The following is a 19,605-nucleotide window of genomic DNA, read 5'->3' on the forward strand; positions in this document are numbered from 1 at the left end:
GCTGAGGTTATAGGCATTAGCAACCATGCCTTGACTTTTTAGGCAAATTTTTTTTTTTTTGTTTTGAGATGGAGTATTGCTCTGTCATCCAGGCTGGAGAACAGTGGCGAGATCTTGGCTCACTATAACCTCCACCTCCCTGGTTCAAGCAATTTTCCTGCCTCAGCCTCCCAAGCAGCTGGGATTACAGGAGTGAGTCACCAGGCCCGGCTAACTTTCGTATTTTTAGTGGACCAGGGTCTCACCATGTTGGCCAGGCTGGTCTCAAACTCCTGACCTTAGGTGATCCACCCACCTCGGCCTCCCAAAGTTCTCGGATTACAGACATGAGCCACTGCACCCAGCCGGTAATTTTTAAAAGAAGGTTTGATCTCTGGTTACTTCCTCTTTGTCCCAGTATATCCTAGGCTACTTCTATTAATTTTTTTTCTTTCAGCAAATAACATGCATTATTTTAACTGCATAGAACATATTTAACATGATATACCTTGTAAAAAATTAAAATAAAATTTGAAACCAAACCCAAATAAATATCCTAAGACTAAATTGTTCCTGCTCTTGGGCCCTTCCTTTGCATGGATAATAGAGATCACCTGGAGTACAATGAAAAGCCAACTGCCTTTGACACGGGGCTTGGTTGTATTCTACCAAACGCCCACTAGGGGGAGTGTTTTAGCAGGGTAGGCTGTGCCCTTCACATTCTAAGCAATGACTGATTTTTATCAGTGATTTTCATGAACAAAAACTTCACCTCTTCGCATATCATGAATAGCCAACCTATTAAGGCCAGGTGCTTCATAATCCCCACTCTCAACACCCAGCCTCCCAAATGCAGGTAGCTGAGCTGATGACTTTTTATAAGCAATGCTACCTTAAAAATATGCAGTTCTCTCCTCTCCCTATCAGTCCCTCAGTTTGTGTTGTTCAACAACGGAGAAAACAGCTAGAGGACGCAGAAGGAATCCTGGTAGATAATAAACCTGCAGCTCCTCCTACAGGACAGTGGAGGCATCCCTAGTCAGCGCAACAATTAAAGATCTAGTGCTTCCTAAAAATTACATGTGCCTCAACCGATGTGACAAGACTACCAACCTAAGTAATTATCTGACCCGGCAGGGGTGCCTCTGTGGGGGAAGCCACTGTGTCTGCACTCTATCCAAAGCATTCGAGGACTGAGAGGGTTTCCTGAGGTGCAGTCCATGCTGGTACACGGGACTTCTGGGCTGGAAAAAGTGGCCACCATTAAGGGAGAGTTTAAACACTTTCATGTTTAGATGGATTAAAAACAGCCCTATGTAGGTGCCTACAAACGCAAAGATGAGGCATCACTGGAGGAAGGACCAAGGGCATATCCCTCATGGGCTGAAGGGGCCAGGGTGCCTCTCAGTCCAGGACAGTGAATGTAGAATTTCAGTTGAAATTTGAATATTCAAAATAGATCTTTAAGGGAGAACTGCCCCACTGTGGCATTTTTAGCATTCTTTTGGGGGAATATGGGGAGAACATTTTCATGAAAGACCTTATGTGACTGAAAAAAGTCAGACCATGGGCCGGGTGCGATGGCTCACACCTGTAATCCCAGCACTTTGGGAGCCGAGGTGAGCGAATCACAAGGTCAAGAGCTCGAGACCATCCTAGCTAACAAGGTGAAACGCCGTCTCTACTAAAAACACAAAAAAATTAGCTGGGTGTGGTGGCGTGTGCCTGTAGGCCCAGCTACTCGGGAGCTCTGAGACAGGAAACCCGTAAACCCCCGGGGTAGAGGTTGCAGTGAGCTGAGAGTTTGTCCCCACATTTTGGAAAAAAAAAAAAAAAAAAGCCAGACCCACATTATAAAACATGTTTAGAAATTTTAAGAAAAATGCCAACTGCCGGGCGCGGTGGCTCACGCCAGTAATCCCAGCACTTTGGGAGAGGCCGAGGCGGGTGGATCACGAGGTCAAGAGATCGAGACCATCCTGGTCAACATGGTGAAACCCCGTCTCTACTAAAACTACAAAAAATCAGCTGGGCATGGTGGCGCGTGCCTGTAATCCCAGCTACTCAGGAGGCTGAGGCAGGAGAATTGCCTGAACCCAGGAGGCGGAGGTTGCGGTGAGCCGAGATCGCGCCATTGCACTCCAGCCTGGGTAACAAGAGCGAAACTCTGTCTCAAAAAAAAAAAAAAAAAAGGACTTCCTTGGTCATTTCCTTTTTTTTTTTTTTTTTAAAGCGGTCTTCTTTCAAAGCCTTACTTTTTTGACTTCATGTGGGGGGGGGGGAGCCCAGAATGACGCCTTCACCCCATGCCCATCAAGCTCACCTGGTTTTTTAAATCCTCCTTGAAATCACTAAATTCTGCCTCCCTGACCTCCTTTCTTCTCTCCCACTTAGATCTCAGTCCCCTTTCTAACCATGGACTGTGACCACAACTAAACCAAACATTTTCTCTTTGCTGGTTTCACATTACAACCTTCACTGACTTTTCTATTTCTAGAGGCTTTGTCCCTTTAAGAAAAACTATATAACTTCCGGGGAGGGGTGGAGGTGGGAAAAAGCTTTGCCGAGATTTGGAAAACAAAACTTATGACTGCAAACTTATATACTTGGTGCTGAAGCTAAGACCATACATTTCGACTCAGCTTTGTGTCTGCACATGTCAACAGGAGGCCCAGCCTTTGTTCTTCCCTTATGATAGAGAAGCTGAATGCAGAACGCATCTAGCACGGAGTTACTAAGTCTTATTTGTAAACATGGAAACCCAAGGGCTCCCTCTCAACTCCTTCAGTTACCAGCTGCTTTCCCTACTGTGGGACCACTATGGGAAGATCTCAAGGCCGCTTTCTAAACCAGACTCAAAGAAAATGTTCCAGACTAATGTGGTGGCCGATGGTTAAACATTAACAGGCTGGTCTGCAGCAAACGCACGCCTGTCAGCACTGGTGTGCACTTCCCGTGGGCTGCACTGCAGGCCATCTTTGGCTCACAGGGGTCCAAGTTAGGGGAAGATTCCGTGTGCACCCACATCTTTCTTCACTCAAAGATCCTGGTGAGTTACGTGGAAGTGGAAGCTGGGGAAGCAGTAAGCAAACCAGCTTACACTTTTGTACCTTTAGAGGGTCTGATCTAGACTGGCAGCCAAGCAGTCAAGGGCACTCACAGTTGGTTTCACTAGGGCTCAGTGGGAGGCGCAGGGAGGAACAAAGGTTGGCCTCTCCACTTCAGAGGAAGCCCGCATCCCTGTTAGTAAGGTAAGGACAAGGGGGCTGAGATTAATGCCCAACCCTCTGTCTACATTGACTCCTGAGGCAGGTATGCTTCCCAACTATAGGGTACCCCATCTCCACCCTAGTCTGAGGAACAGAAGTCACAGGATGCAATTACAACCCTACAAAAACATAGCTGGGTGATCTCTTTGCAGCCATGAGGTAGTGCCACATTTTCAAGACCTGTAGAACTGGACCGAGCACCAAGATGTTGTCCCTGTTACTAACCAGCGCCAACAGGCAGGGTGTCTAAGTGGCCTGCAGCAGGCTGGTTTTTGTTTTGTTTGCTCTTGGGGGTGAGGATGGAGAACCCCAGCAGTCCAAGCAGATGGAGTGTACTGATAGAGGACATGAGTAAATTCAGAAACTGTAAGGGAAAAAAAGTGGCAGGAGACGTATCAGGCAGCCGTTAATCGCTCTTTGGGTGCTGCAGGGAGGAAGCACACATCAGCACAGGAGAATAATACCCGGATTCAGGTCAAGCAGAGATGTGATTAAAGAAAGGACATGCACAGTGCTTTTTCAAACAAGGACACAGTTTTATACCAGGAAGAGAGTTATTGAAAAGAACAACACCACATCCCCCCATGCCCCTCCCAGTCAAGGGCTCAGCACCCCTAGGTTCCTCCGATACCCTGACATCCCAGAAAGCCCAGGCCTGCTCCCAAGGACGCTGAAGAGGCTAGGGCTCCCCTAACCTTTAAGGTTTCACATCCCCTTTAGATGAGTTCATACCCAGGGCTGAAGCTGTAGGCCTTCCCATATATCCCACCTCCCAACATCGAGAACAAAGGCCTCTTCTGCAGGAGGGTGAGAGATCTTCCCTAGCAGCCCTGAGAGTAACCGAGGGGCACTGTCACTGTTTCCTGCTGTATGTCTAGGTGATCTGATCCAGAAGTCACATTCCCTCCCAATTGTCAGTAGGGCCCACCTTTCTATTAATAGGCTGCAGGCTCTGAATCCTACAGAGGCGTGAACAAGCAGCCCCACAGCTTGGACCGGAGTTTGCTACAACTCTTAACTGAACTCTTCTCTCTCCCTCTCTCTGGGTTCTGGTTCACCTGGCGGCACTACCTGTGCTATCATGGGATCCAACATCACTCTCTTTTGACTGGGGGATAAGCCCGTTTCTTCTCAGGGAACAGGTGGTAACTCCGTGTTTGCGCAACTGGTGGCGTTCACAGTTAGATTTGGTAGAAAAGAAGGCATCGCATTTTTGACAAGGGAAGGGTTTCTGACCTGAAGCAGGAAAAAAAATATATATTTATCTGGCTTTCTACTGCAATGGAAAAGAAAAGTTGCTTTTGTTTATTCTCTGGGATCACTGGCAGTTGTTCCCCCCTCCTCCACCCCTTCCTTTTAAGAAAATTAACAAAACACATTAAAAAAAAAAAAAGAGAGAACATCAATGACTAAAATGATCATTCTCTCCCTTTTCCTAAGTGGAATGGAATATAAATTTTTGTCATCAAAATACTAAAAGAAATGAAACTGAAGTATATACATTTAAAGTAAAATGATGGTATATTAAAATATTAAATAATGACAAGAAAAAATAAAAGTGAATAAAGAGATTTTAGAGCACAGCAAGAAAACACCTATATTCCATCACAAAGAGAAAGACGACCTCTAACAAGTTCTAGTGTGGCAAGGACACTGTAATATGGATGTTAGGAAATCCAATGGGGAACTCCTGCGTATCTTTGTGGGGCGCATGAAGAGAAGTCAGGGAGAACCCCCTACCAGGGTGGCCAGTCCCCCTTCCTGGCCTTGGTGGCTGTGTCCCTCCCACAGGAGAATGGCAGCAGTGAGTTCTGACTTCCCAGGACAACTCCTGTCTGACTTGCCGAGACATCCTGCAGTGACCTCTGCTCAAGGTCACTGTGATTCTAGCTGGCAAGTCAGAAGGTCTTCTCATTACACTAAAGGTTCTTTGTTCCCCCTGCTCCAAGCGCGGTTGCAAATGAGTGACCAATACATAACTATGTCTGCATTACATCATGTGTTCCACTCAACAGATGTGCATGTGAAGAGGACACACTGACAGCCCTGTCTCGCCCCTAGACCCATCCCAAATGCACAGATAGGTGAGCCACTGTGAGAGGCACAGTCCCCTCCTGCTTCAGTCTGCCAACCCTATCCTTTTACTTGGATTCCACTGTGCTATAAACATGTTTCAAAATGCAATCCAGTCTCCTCTGCAACTTGTCCTAAGTTTGTGTGGATGCATGTGAGGGGGAAAGAAAGCACAAGGGAAAATGGATGAGGAGAGGAAAACAGAGGAACAGGGAAGGGATCAGGAGCCTTCAGGAGATGGAAGTCAGCGGTGCATCATCTGTGTATCACTGAATTCCTCCCTTTCTCCCAAGTTGCTAGAGTCCAAGGTCCCAGTTGCTAATGTTACAGGGTAAAAGGTTTTATGTGTTAACCAACATGACTCCAGAGCTGGGGCCCAGTACTTTTGTCTCATAACCTTGGGATTGCCACAATTAAACACAGCTCCCTGGAAACACAGATCACAGTGGCCTCCGGTGTTCGTTTAATGTCGATAGAAGTCTGAACTAGTGCAGGTGCCCAAGGCCATGCACTCCCCTGCAAATGCACAGCAAGGGCCTGGCACCTGGAGACCAGTCAGAAGGGGCCATGTGTTTTCCCAGGGGAAGGACTAGCCTTGACAGGCACTGCTGTGTCACATGACTCCAGGGGGCGCCGTTCGTACAGAGCCTGAAGGTGTGGGCCTGGCACTGCACCCGTGACAGCATGGCCACAATTTCACATCAGGAGTAATAATCAGAGACAGGGAACACTGATTCCCTCGTGAGCTGAAAGGCCCTTTTAGATGATGCTTACAAATCTCCTTGGCAGCTTTTAACAAAAAAGATGCTTGCAACAATCAAAGACCACAAAGGGCAGAATCAGAAACCCAGAAATCCCAGCCTGTGTGCTTCTGAGGAGCTCCACAAGACGCCCTAAACAGAAATGGAGAACCCACTGACTGCTTTCAGGGTCTCCTCATATCATTCTGTAGGTGTTTTCTGCTAAATTTATTTTTAAAACATTCACATTCTTAAAAAAGTATGAATAGTTGTATTTACAGCGTTTATGGTGCACCTTCCAAATTACTTCTTGCTGTCATGCATGGTGGCTCATGCCTGTAATCCCAACATTGTGGGAGGCCAAGGTAGGCGGATCACTTGAGGCCAGGAGTTCAAGACCAGCCTGGCCAACACGGTGAAACCCCATCTCTACTAAAAATACAAACATTAGCAAGGCATGGTGGTACACACCTGCAATCCCCGCTACTTGGGAGGCTGAGATGCAAGGATCGCTTGAGCCTGGGAGGCAGATATGTAGTGAGTGGAGATTGCGCCACTGCACTCTAGCCTGGGCGACGGACAGACTCTGTCTCAAAAATAAAATGAAAAAAATTACTTTTTTTCATTTAAAATTGAGGACAGTATCTAATAATTTCAAGTGAAAATAAAGTACTTTTAACATTTTATTGTCAAAAGGCAACATTGCTGCTTCTCTGAGTCTGGCCAGATTGAGAAGAGGAAAACAAGAAGCTACTATGACAGGAATCTTAATTTCAAAGAAAATGATCGGCTTCTCTCATGGTTTACTCTGTAATTTCCACATTAGTGAGTGCGTCACCTTTACAGTTGGTTAGGACTGCCAGGCTGACGTCCCCATGAGAAGGTCCCTATTACTGCTAAAACAGAAAACAAGCCATGAGGCCAAAGTATTGCATCAAATTATGAAGGTTCCCAAAATGACATGATAACTCACACGAGTCATTAAAAGCTCACATTTCACTGTGTTAAATCTGACTTTTTAATAGCAGTGGGCTCTCTGGATCGCAGGGATGCAGGAAAACATGGGCCCTTTTAGTATTTTATAATAACACAGGTTTCAAAAACACTTGTTGGCCAGTCATCTATATGGCAAGTAGCAGATGATTTTCTTTATTTGGTAGCTGCCACGAATGACTGCTTTAGGAGGGGTATTTGTAAAAGCACCTGTAACCACAGGGAGTCATCTACACACTCAGGACCATGAGCCCCAACATGAGTATCTAAACCATCAGCCAGCTGGGCACAGTGGCTCATGTCTATAATCTCAGCACTTTGGGAGGGCAAGGGAGATGAACTGCTTGGGCCCAGGATTTCAAGGCAACATAGTGAGACCCTGTCTCTACAAAAAATTTAAAAAATTAGCTAGGCATGGTGGTGTGCACTTGTAGTCCCAGCTACTTGGGGGGCTGAGGCAGGAGGATCATTTGAACTCAGCCAAGAGTTCAAGGCTGCAGTGAGCTGTGATCACACCACTGTACTCTAGCTGGGGTGCCTGGGTGACCGAGCAAGACCCTGTCTCGAAAAAAAAAAAAAATCCCAAAGAAACAAAAACAAAAAACTGGCCAGTATTTACTCTCCCAGAACAATCAAGAAATGAAGAAGGGCATTGGGGAAAGAGAAGAGTGAGCAGTGAGAATAGTTTGATGAGGAGACTGGGACCTTGGCCACCAAGATGATCAAGAAAACAAAAGTGAAAATACTTCTGTTCATTTTTCAAAGACAATCAAGGTTAAAAAGGTGGGGTCTAACTAGCACAGACAACCTTACAGTTGCTTTTCTTTCTGTTAACAAGATGACAGCCTAAGTCGCCCAGCTTTTCTCCATCGCTCCTCTACCCTTGTGTGAAGGCATCTTTCTTTGGGTATTTTCTCTCTGTATTTGGCAGAAGTGTACACAGGACTGGGTAAAAGTGGCCAAAGCTGTCTTTTAAGAAAGCTAAAAGTAGCCAAATACAAGTGGTGTCCCAGGTGCTTTCCACGTTCATGTTTGGACGACTCACTGACTGAAGCTCTGACCCTCACTGCCAGGTAGGAGCAGGGAGGAGAAGGTGTAGGGGGAAAGCTCAAGCCAGCTCAGAAAAGGCACTCAAAGCACCAGTGAGAATGTGAGCAAGCCAGGAAGCCCAGAACGGACATCCCATGGTCCCAAGCCCATCACTGCAGGACAAGGAACCGGAGCAAAGGGAAGGAGGAAGAAAATGAGGACAAAGGCTAGAACAGACTGGCTGTGTTTTCTGGCACCCTCTCCTCCACCTGTGGCCTAAAAACACACGAGATGCTCCCGAGGGGTAAAGGCAGGAACAGTCTACTCTTGTTTCCTATGAGGTGGCACGTTTAGGTACAGAAAGGCAAGGAACAAGGAACTGTCCTCACCAGCAGGAAACTGTGGGCTGGTAGAGAGCTGGAGAGGAGTGGAAGGAGGAGGAAAGGCAGGTGCATGTGAAGACTGTGCCAGGGGGTATGAAAAATGACAGTTATGCCAGCTTCCTCATCAGGTTCCTGGAACTTGAGCCGGGAGCAAGAAAAGGTTGAGGCCACTTGCTCCTTGCCAGCAGCCAGCAGATATACCCCTCACTGGACAATGAGCACTGGTTCTGCTTCTTGCTGCCCCTTTGAGGACTGGGTGGACTGGAGAATATGTGTTGGAGACAAAGTAGAGACAGTATTATAGTAATTTGCTAAGAGGGTAGGAGGAGGCCAGCATTCAAGGTGTAGAGTTTGTTTAAATGCAGTCCAAAATCGGATGCTGCTCAATGCTTCTGGCTGGAACGCAGCTAGATTTTTAACACTACACGCAAAAACACAAAACGGCCAGGCACGGTGGCTCAAGCCTGTGATCTCAGCACTTTGCAAAGCCAAGGAGTTCAAGATTAGCCTGGGTAACATAGTGAGACCTCGTCTCTACAAAAGCAAAAAATTAGAAAAAACAAAAATACCCCATAAAACATCTTCCCTGAGTAACACCTTTGCAGGCAGGGTGCCTGCAGAGTCAATATTTAACATGTGTACACTTAAGGCTTTTTTCAAAGTTTTGGAGACAGCATCTCACAGAAGCCTAGGGAGCCAAGGATCCACATGGCTCTGAGTGATAGCAGAGCTGCCTACCAGGAAAAACATCAGGTCTGTGGGGAAAGGGGGCCCATCAGATGACTTCCTAGGCTGCTTTCAGCTCTAATGCTCAATGAACGAAAAATGCTCTAACGTGACACTGGATGTAGCCAAGTGCTCGATATAACACGATTTAGTGGTGGTGATGCTGAACATCCCTGGAAGCTGAGAGTGAAGCACAGCAAAAAAGGTAATGAAGCTCAATGGGCACCAATCTTCATACAGTGTCTATGCATGTGGCTAACATGATTCTGTAGTCATTAAGTCTCAAATTAGTAACATTCTGATCCACAGCAGAGTCCCCCCTTATCTCAAACTACTTTCCAATCTTCTGCATGTGCACATGTGGGATCACAGGGAGGCACGGAAGTGCACCCTGCCCGCCTTCCACCTTCACACAGAGGACATACCGGGCACACACACCCCGACGGGGCAGGGCAGCTGCACAGAACCTGACCCTGGCTTAGAACAGTAGCTCCATCTCTTATTCCCTATATGGCCGTAGGCAAGTTGCTTAGGTCCTTAAGTAAACCTCAATTTCCTCACAGCAACAAGTGGATGACATCATCCTCATAGGACTGTCATGAAGACTAGCTCTACCGAGAACATATTATTATAGTATACAGGGACTGGGCCAAAGCAGACACATCTATCGAGGTTATCAGTAACTTTGAAGGCACAAGAGGCAAGAATGTTTATATTTATATCTACTCCATCCTATCTCAAACAGACCTCCTGCTTTCTTGCTCAGTTTCAGATGCTACTAAATTTTAAGCCAATGCTGACATTTTGGCATTCCAAAGCCAGGCAATCATGACTGGATTCACAAGTGGGAACACATATCAGGCATCTGCAAAGACCTGGGCACAACTCTTAAAAAAGGAAATACTGGAGGAGGAGGATGGGAGGCCAAGGAAGGGCAGGAGCCAAGCCAATCATCAGATCCAGACCATCCGCTTTCTGAAAAGTGATAACAGAAAGACTCACTTCTCCATAGACTCTCAGTAGGCGACAAACAGGTGGCACCCAAAAAGGGTAACAAAATAGACTGCTGTAAGGGGCACCTTCTGTTGAAGACGGATTTTCCTTTCTGAACTGTTGTCTTCATTAGAATGGCTGCTTTACTTGTCCGGCTTAAACTATTTCAACAGGGAGACTGTGGTCTGAAAGGGCAGCACATACTTTACAAATCTAGAAATCTTGGTTCTCCTTGAGTCCTCCCTGGATAGGCACTCCTGACTTACTACTCCATTAATCCCTGGATTCAAGGACCCACCATACTAGAAAGAAATGCTTGTCTGTGTGGCAAGCTCTAGTGACCAGTGTAGCCTCTGAGAGACCTATCACTCCCAGCCACGACTCTCTCTGCCCCCCAGCTTCCTCTCCCTCCCCAGGCTCCATTCTGCACACTGTTCAGGTATCCAGGGGTGACTCCATGACCTCCCTCCTGCTGTTCCACCTCATCTACGAGAAACAGCCTTTCATGAGCTTCTCCAAAGCTCTGTGGGATGATCAACTCTACGTAATGCGTTTCCACTTGGACACATAGCACAGCTCACACCAATTCCCACAACCCACCCTCAACATCCTGTCATAAACCTCCTGACTACCTTGGGTTACCATATTTAGCGCAAAAAGAAAAACCACAAAAAAGCCAGGATGCCCAGAGCTAAATTTGAATTTTGGATAAACAAATAATTTTTTTTAGTGTATCCCAAGTACTACATAAAAATACTTATACTAAAAATTATTTGTTGTCTATCTGAAATTCAAATTTAACTGGTGTTCTGTATTTTATCTGCCAGTCCAGTACCATTTGGTTTTGGGCCCTATCTATTTATTAATATTTTGGTTGTAAACTCCAAAAAGGTAAGGATCTCACTTAATTTGCCGGTAGTTCAATGACATGTCATTGAATATTGAGACTGTTCACTGAGAAAATTCAGAAAATTATATTTCAGATGACAGTTGTACTAGAAGTACCTGACAAAAAAATTAAAGTATATTCCTATCCTAAACTTCTCTTTAAAATCCAACTTCTAGAAACTGACATTTGAAAAACACTTTTGGGCAGGCCGGGTGTGGTGGCTCATGCCTGTAATCCCAGCACTTTGAGAGGCTGAGACGGGCAGATCACCTGAGGTCAAGAGTTCGAGACCAGCCTGGCCAACACGGTGAAACGCCATGTCTACTAAAAATACAAAAATTAGCTGGGCATGGTGGAGCATGCCTGTAATCCCAGCTACTTGGGAGGCTGAGGCAGGGAAAATTGCTTGAACCTGGGCGGCAGAGGTTGCAGTGAGCTGAGATTGTGCCACCGCACTCCAACCTGGGTGACAGAGTGAGACTGTCTCAAAAAAAGAAAAACACTTCTGGTCCCTGAAGTGTTTTTCTTGTTTTTAATCCCAGCACTTTAGGAGGCACAGGCAAGAAGACTGCTTGAGCCCAGGAGTTTGAGATCAGCCAGAGCAATACAGTGAGACCTTGTCTTTTATTTTAAAAAAAAAAAAAGAAAGAAAAAAAAAAGTTTTGAGGTATCATTTTGACAATTTAAGTCTGTCACTTAGAATGTAGAATTTTTTCACACTTGGGTGTGAGTTCTTGGGGATGGACATGTCAGTCAATGGGCTCCACAGAGCAGTCGTAGGGGGCCAGGGAAGAAGGGCTCAGGAAGGAGGAGATGTTTTCCTGCTTCACTTGGACCAGCGCCAGGCACTTCTGAGACAATTTTCTCAGAAAAGCTTACAACTGTAGTATAAACAAAAATTTTACAACATTCGACCACCACTCATTGCTGATTTTCACAATCAACAGGGGAAGACGTGACTGCCTTAGTGAACTGAAAGAAAACGGCCAACATCACAATTTGTAACATTTCTCTTTAAGAAGACATGGCATACCAAAAAACTTCACAGATTTTTCAAAATTCAAAAAGCTGCATTGAGGACACTGGAATGGAATGTCTAGTGTCAAAGCACCAAGCTCATTATGCCCCAATACCTTAATACAAAGTCCCACTTCTCTGGAGCCGCCACCTTGCTTAACCCAGTAGACAATCCAACTACCGCCTCCAGAAGGGATGGGGCGACGCCGTGAGTAATCTGAATGCCTGTGACCACTTTCACCTCAAAACGCCCTGGGTGAACACTCACTAGACTGCTGCCCCTGGAGGGTTCAGCCCCTGTACACAGGCCATGTGGCTACTGAGAGCACATGGGAATTCCAGCACCACCAGACAAGCTGGGGCTTCTGAGACTGGGGAAGAAGCCAAGCTAGGAATAACTGGAGCTGTGGGAGATGGATCTTGCTTTGGACCTCCACCCGTGGCTCCCCCTGCCAGGAAGTAGGACTCACTGCCTGGGAGCCGGGTGGCCCTCTTACCAGTGTGTGTGAGCATGTGCCTCTGTAGGGAGCTGGCCCAAGGGAAAACCCGGGGACAGTGGGGACAGGTGATCTTCTGCAGGCAGTTGGCGTAGGAGTTCCGCTTGGCCCTCAGCAACTTGTCTTCTGGGGGACTGCCCTGCTCTTCGTCACTGGGCCCATGGTGGTCAGCCGGGGCTCCAGCCACCTCATCCTGAATGTCGTCCTCTGCTGTCTGCAGAAATGGACTGAACTTGTTGGTATCTGTGGTGGCCAGCATCTTCTCGATGCTGGCAAACTCTCCACTGGAGTCCAGGTCCACCCCGCCACTGTTGGCACGGGGTCGGCTCCTTGCGCCCCTTTTCCGGCCCCTCTTCTTTGAGGCACCTGATGGGCCCTGCTCGGTGGGTGAGGCAACTTCTGGGCTGCTGGTAGGAGCAGGAGGCTCGCTGGACTCTTTTGGGTTGTTGGTGGCAGCGGGGGCGGCAGTGGTGGTGGTGGCAGCTTTGGGGACGGAGCCTCCTAAGCTGTCTGAAGCCGTGGTGTTACTGCCAGTGCTAGTGGACCCTGGGTCTACCACCTTGGTTTTCAGCAGGGTGGGGGCAGAGGACACAGATGAGATGATCTGGGCAATGGAGGCCAGCGGGGGCAGCTCTTCTGTCACAGGGGGCTTTGGCAAAAGTAGGGGGGGCTTGGGCCTCAGCGGCCGCAGCAAGGCTGTGCCACTCAGGAGGGTTGAGCTGCCCACGAGGGGAGGGCTGCTGACCAGGGCTGAGGAGTAGATGGGAACTGCCAGCTGAACGGGGCCCTGCAGGGGCTGTGCTGGAGGCTCTGGGGTGGCTGCCAGTGCAGGGACCATGGGGCTTTCCAGGATCCCGCTGGGCCCCAAAGCCACGGGAAGAGAAGGGCAGGGTGGTGGGCAGGGAGAAGGCTGCCCGCTGCTCCCTGCCTCCTGCTCAGCCTTCTTGGCTTCACTCGGAGCGGCCACATCCTTGTCCCCTTTCCTGAAGTTCTTGGGGATGGACAGGTCGATGGGCTCCATGGAGCAGTCGTAGGGGGCCAGGGAAGAAGGGCTCAGGAAGGAGGAGATGTTTTCCTGCTTCACTTGGACCAGCGCCAGGCCCTTCTGAGAGAAGTCCAGGGGTTCATTACAGTCCACTGCAAAGCTGCTGGCAGGCTCCAACTTGACTGAGACATGGGGAGGCGGAGGCTGGGTGGGGCCCCTGTGAAGAAAGCCGTTTTGGGGCTCCAGGAAGGTGCTGAGGGGCTTGCGGTCACCAGCGGCAGCACAACCACCATCCTCCCCGTGCCCCGAGGCCTCAGCAGGTGGGGCCTCTGTAGAGCCCAGGCTGTCGGCAGCCAGGACATAGCTCTCGATGTCGTGCTCTGGCACATGCAGGTGCTGCTTGAGGATGTGGTGGATGCAGTTGCGCTTGGCCGCGAACGCGGCGTTGCACTCCTTGCATTCGAAGGGCTTGCGGCCCTTGTGGCCCCCACCCAGGCCGCGGCCGCAGTGCGTGCGCATGTGGATGCGCAGGGCGCGGTAGTGCTTGAGGTCTTCTCCGCATAGCCGGCACACGGTGTCTGGGGCGCAGAAGGCATCCACCAACTCAGCCGCACTGCTACTGACGTACTCAATGTTCTTCTCGATGTCCTTGCGGGTGGCCTTGAGGTGCTTCTTGCGCAGGTGCCGCTCGCAGTTGGCCTTGACAGTGAAGGGGTAGTGGCAGATCTTGCAGATGTAGGGCCGCTCCCCGCTGTGCGTGCGCAGGTGGCGGATGAGCGCGGCCTTGTCGGCAGCAATGTAGTCGCAGATGTTGCACTGGTATGGCGAGATGCCCAGGTGGGAGCGCACGTGGGCGCGCAACACTCCTGAGAAGGCAAACACCTGGTTGCAGAAGCGGCACGGGTAGAGCACCTTGCGCATGGCAGGTGCCTTCTTGCCACTGGGCGCTGTCATGAAGGCCTTCAGCTCCCCCTCGGTGATCTCTTGCTTGATCTTGGCCTCCATGCTCAGCGGCAGCAGGGCCTCAATGATGCTGTCCTGTTCCAGCTGAGTCTTCATCTCGGGCTGGCCGGGCAGCTCTGCCCGTGGCTGCTGCAGGGAGAGCCGCATGGCCTCGTTGGGCTGGGTCCCGGACTTGGACTGCAGCAGGTGGGCATTGGAAGCAGCCTCCACTGAGCCTTTGAGGAGCTTCAGGGTAGGTGGCGGCAGGCTGGGGCTGATACAGCCGGGAGAGGCCTGCTGGGCATTGATGAGAGGCGGGGGCGTGGAGGTGGCTACCACCGTCCTTGGTGTGACCAGGGGCTTTGGCTTCAGAGGGGGCATGTGCTTGAAGATCGCCTGCAGTGGGGTGGCGGGGGCCTTGGAGAAGGGTGGAAGACTGATTTGAGGGGGAGCGGAGGCCGCCATCTTCAGAATCTGCTGGATGTCCGCCAGCTCAATCGCAGACTCACCAGAAATTGGCTTGACCACAATGCTGCTGTCAGGCTGGATGATGAAGCCCTTCTGGAAGGGCTGCAGGGACAGGTGCTTTATGCTGTCCTTGGTCGTGGGGAGAACTGTGAGAGAACCGCCTAAAGAAGCAGCTTCAAAAGGAGACAGGCTCAGTATGTTGGTGCAGCCAGGGTCCTGAGGTAGCTGACACTTGAGTGTCTGGAGCTGGATTGCCTGGTTATCATCCGGCAGAGACTCCTCGGTGGGGGCAGGCCTGACGTCTTTGGTGTGCTGCAGGCCCAGCAAGGCCAGGAAGCCCTTCTGCTCCAGGGCCTCACCAGGCAGGGTCATGGCCTGCAGCTTTTCTTGACCCTGGTCTGTGGCCACGTGGGTCTGCTTATGCAGCGCCAGTGAACAGAGCATGGGAAATGCCTTGTCACAGATGTCACAGACAAAACGGTGCTGCTCGCTGATGCACCTCCGAAGGTTTGTTTCGCACCAGGCCTATATAGAAACCACCAGTAAAAGCAAAGGAACACATGTGAAGATTGAAAAATAATCACTAAATGGTGATTCACAAAGCATTTGTTGTACATATGTCCCAGTACACAGCCTTTCCTCCTAACATAAAAAGGGTTCCCAGCCTGGGCAACATAGCAAGATCCCATATCTCTATAAAAAATAATAAAAAAAAATTAGCCAGGTGTGGTGGCTCATGCCTCTAGTCCCAGCTACTCCAGAGGCCCAGGTGGGAGAAGCACTTGAGGCCAGGAGTTTGTGACTTGCCTGGGCAACATAACAAGTCCTCATCTCTATTTAAAAAATAAGAAAATAAGTGTGGTGGCTCACACCTGTAATCCCAGCACTTTGGGGGGCTGAGGAGGGCATATCATGAGGTCAGGAGTTCGAGACCAGCCTGACCAACATAGTGAAACCCCATCACTACTAAAAATAAAAAAATTAAGCCAGGCGTGGTAGCACATGCCTGTGTCCCAGCTACTTGGGAGGCTGAGGCAGGAAGATCACCTGAGCCTAGGAGGTTGAGTCTGCAATGAGACATAATCATGCCACGCTGCACTTAAAAAAAAAAAAAAAAAAGAGTTGACCTCCTACTTGCTAACACTTTGGATTCAATAAGGCAATCCAGAAAGCATCTTAACAATCATGTTTGTATGATAAATTGTATCTCGCAAGAGATTCTGAAGTATAGTTAAGTAACAATACCACAAGAGTAGAATTAATTCTTTTTAAAAATGGGTGCCTTGCAAAACTGATGGTCAGATAGAATGGAGAATCAGCTACCCTGCCTCTATGATTGTAGGAGGAAGAAGCTGCCTAGGAGGGCTTTGAGGAATGTCACCTGGGGGGTTAAACATGGGTGTACACATGTGGGTGTGGGCACATGGAACAATCCATTGAGTTTGTACACCTGAAGAACACCATTGTTGATACCTTTTATCTCAATTTTTTTAAATGGAAAAAAATAATTTCAAAGTATTTTATTTATTTTTGAGACTGAGTCTCGCTCTGTCACCCAGGCATGATCTTGGTTCCCTGCAACCTCCATCTACCGGGTTCAAGAGATTGTCATGCCTCAGTCTCCCCAGTAGCTGAGACTGCAGGCTTGTGCCACCACACTCAGCTAATTTTTTGTATTTTTAGTAGAGATGGTGTTTCACCATGTTGGCCAGGCTGGTCCTGAATTCCTGGCCTCAAGTGATCCACCCACCTTGGCCTCCCAAAGTGCTGGGATTACAGGCATGAGCCATCACGCCCAGCCAATTTCAAAGTAGTTTTAGCAGGTGTTTTATTAGCAGAGAATATATATGGCTCTTTTCTTATTCAGGTCAATAATGTCCCCAAATTGTTTTTAATAGAAACCACAATGCTAAAAATATCTAGCTATAATGCAGATAGTAAAGAAAGATTTTAAAAAATTCCAATTATGATAGGGTTGGGTGTTTCACAATTCTTATTTTAGTTAAAATTTTATTTTATTTTTGAGGCAATTTTTCCACTCTGCTGCCCAGGCTGGAGTGCAGTGGCACATTCATGGCTCAATACAGTCTCAACCTCTTGGGTTCAAGTGATCCTCCCACCTCAGTCTCCCAAGTAGCTGGGACCACTAGGTGTGCACCACCATGCCTGGCTAATCTTTAAATTTTTTGTTGAGACAAAGTCTTGCTATACTTTCCAGGCAGGTCTCAAACTCCCGATGTCAAATGATCCTCCTGCCTTGGCCTCAAAAGTGCTGGGATTACAGGTGTGAGCCGCTGGCCCTGGCCTACAATTGACAACTTTTAAATCTCAAAGACCCAAGAACGGGCAAAAGGGATAGAAGAGCTAGACTGACACACAAGTTTATAGGTTGATCAACCCCAAACAAGACTATGCACCCTTCTTAACCCAACAACCCAAGAGAGACTAAAAGGATCAATGATAATTTTAAGGAAAAACATGTTACAAAAAAAGACAAAGCCCAACTGACATTTTAAGGAAAGAAACCTCAAGGAGAGGAAGTTTAGACTAACTGCATGGACCATGGAAGCAGCTACCGGTTGCTTCCATGTGCTGATCAGAATACCTGAGAAATTCGAGGAAACTTCCTACAGGAGAAATCAGTAAATCCTAAGTCGTGGAAGCCAGCGGGAATTGAAGGGTTGTTCTGTATGAAAGGTCTGCCCATTGCATCCCTGGGAAGTTGTTTGTGGACAAGCGCATTGTGACGCAGCAACCCTCGATGTGTTCGAAAGGTAATGCAGCAAATGTCACATCTAGGAGAGCAAAGGGAGAACATATGGAGTCAGTTAAGTCGAGGTTCCACTCATCCATTAGCCTTAGGTTTTTGTTGCTTCATTTCAACTGAGTAAAATAAGATGTACATATGATCTGAACATCCACAGTCTGAGACAACAAGAAGATACCTGGGAACCTGAGGCCACCATGGCAGACCTGCTCACTCTCACCTGGATCATGCATTAGTGGGATCATGTCAGAGGTTTCTCTTTCCCTCAATTTACTGGATTCTAATTATTGTAAATGTTTAAAAGTCAAAAGAGCATACATTTAAGTAGCATCTAGGGCAATCAATCAGCATCCCTCACATGTGATAGGGATATAAATGATTATTACAATCTAATTAGTAGTGACAGTGATTGTTAATTAAGTTGTAGTATCATTATCATCATTATCTAAATGATAGCCACAGTCGTCATGTACTGAGCCCAGATACCCTGACAGCACAGCACGTATGACAACCCCAGCAAACAGGTGCATATCACAACCCTCTTCTTTCAGATAAAAACACTGGTGATCAAAAATACGAAGCAATGTGCCTCAGGCCACATAGCCAGTAAGAAGTACACAAGAAATGTCAGCCTGAGTTCCTGCTCCCACCCATGCCTATCACAAGGCTATCTCCCCTTCCTTGAAAGACTCCCAGAGATGCTGCCCACTTCAAAATCATGACCCTTCACTTCAGAGATCATCTTTGACATTCGAAATGTTCTGGGCTATACAACTGCATAGCAAACACCACTTTATAATATTGTCTCTGCTTTTCATACCAGTATTGTCTTCTAGGTCTTCACTGAGAACCATATTAAAAACTTAACATCGCCGGGCACGGTGGCTCACGCCTGTAATCCCAGCACTTTGGGAGGCTGAGGTGGGTGGATCACCTTAGGTGGGGGGGATCACCTGAGGTCAGGAGTTCGAGACCAGCCTGACCAATATGGTGAAACCCCATCTTTAAAAAACAAAACAAACCAACAAAAAAAACTTACATCATGCTGGGCCAGATGGCTCATGCCTGTAATCCCAGCATTTTGAGAGGCCAAGGTGGGCGGATCACTTGAAGTCAGGAGTTCAAGACCAGCCTGACCAACACAGTGAAACCCCATCTCTACTAAAAATACAAAAATTAGCTGGGTGTGGTGACGAGTGCCTATAATCCCAGCTACTCTGGAGGCTGAGGCAGGGGGATTGCTTGAACCTGGGAGGCAGAGGTTGCAGTGAGCAGAGATTGCGCCACTGCACTTGAGCCTCGGCGACAGAGAGACTCCTTTTCAAAAAAAAAAAAAAAAAAAACCAATAAAACAAGACAAAAACAACACTTTACATCAGTGTGCAGATGGGTGGATAAAAACAAAATACCATCATTATGGTATTATCAACATCCCCTAGACTTGCATGGAATGTAGTAGCCACCAAAGCCACATGTGGCTATTGAAATTTAAATTACTTAAAGTTTACTCAGTCACATTAGCCTTCTTAGCATTCTTTTAAGGGCTCAACGGCATCGGGAAGCACAGACACAGTACGTTTGCACAACCACAGGATATTCTGTTGGACAATGCTATATGCCAAGCATCATTCCATGCATTTACGTATGCAAGTGCATCTGACCCTCACCACCTCTAAAGTAGTTCCTTTTATCACTGTTTTAGCCAGGCAAAGCCACTTGCTTATGTCCACACTGAATGCACCTCAGTGAAAACGTTTTTGAGTTGAAAGTCTTCTCCAGAAAAAGAGGTAACAAAGTCAGTCACAAAGCAGCTGAGCTTACTCGGGAAGCTCCGAAAAGAAAATGCGCCAGGTAT

At 47.9% G+C, this 19,605-nt stretch overlaps 1 protein-coding gene across 9 annotated transcripts in view; it reads right to left on the reverse strand.

The window, feature by feature from the left end:
* Positions 1-19,605, reverse strand: part of RREB1 (ras responsive element binding protein 1) — a 151,010-nt gene that overhangs the window by 7,912 nt on the left and 123,493 nt on the right. For 8 of the 9 annotated variants that reach the window (XM_032250033.1, XM_032250035.1, XM_032250034.1 and 5 more), the window contains 3 exons: positions 17,589-17,778; positions 12,589-15,508; positions 4,320-4,484 (listed from right to left, as the gene is read on the reverse strand). In XM_032250033.1, coding sequence (XP_032105924.1) covers positions 4,320-4,484; positions 12,589-15,508; positions 17,589-17,778 — 3,275 coding nt within the window. The remainder of the gene's footprint in view (positions 1-4,319; positions 4,485-12,588; positions 15,509-17,588; positions 17,779-19,605) is intronic. The other variant, XM_032250036.1, reaches the window with a different exon arrangement.

Source organism: Sapajus apella, unplaced genomic scaffold (genome assembly GCF_009761245.1).
Source record: "Sapajus apella isolate SASKATOON/1434 unplaced genomic scaffold, GSC_monkey_1.0 scaffold70, whole genome shotgun sequence".
Lineage (NCBI taxonomy): Eukaryota > Metazoa > Chordata > Mammalia > Primates > Cebidae > Sapajus > Sapajus apella.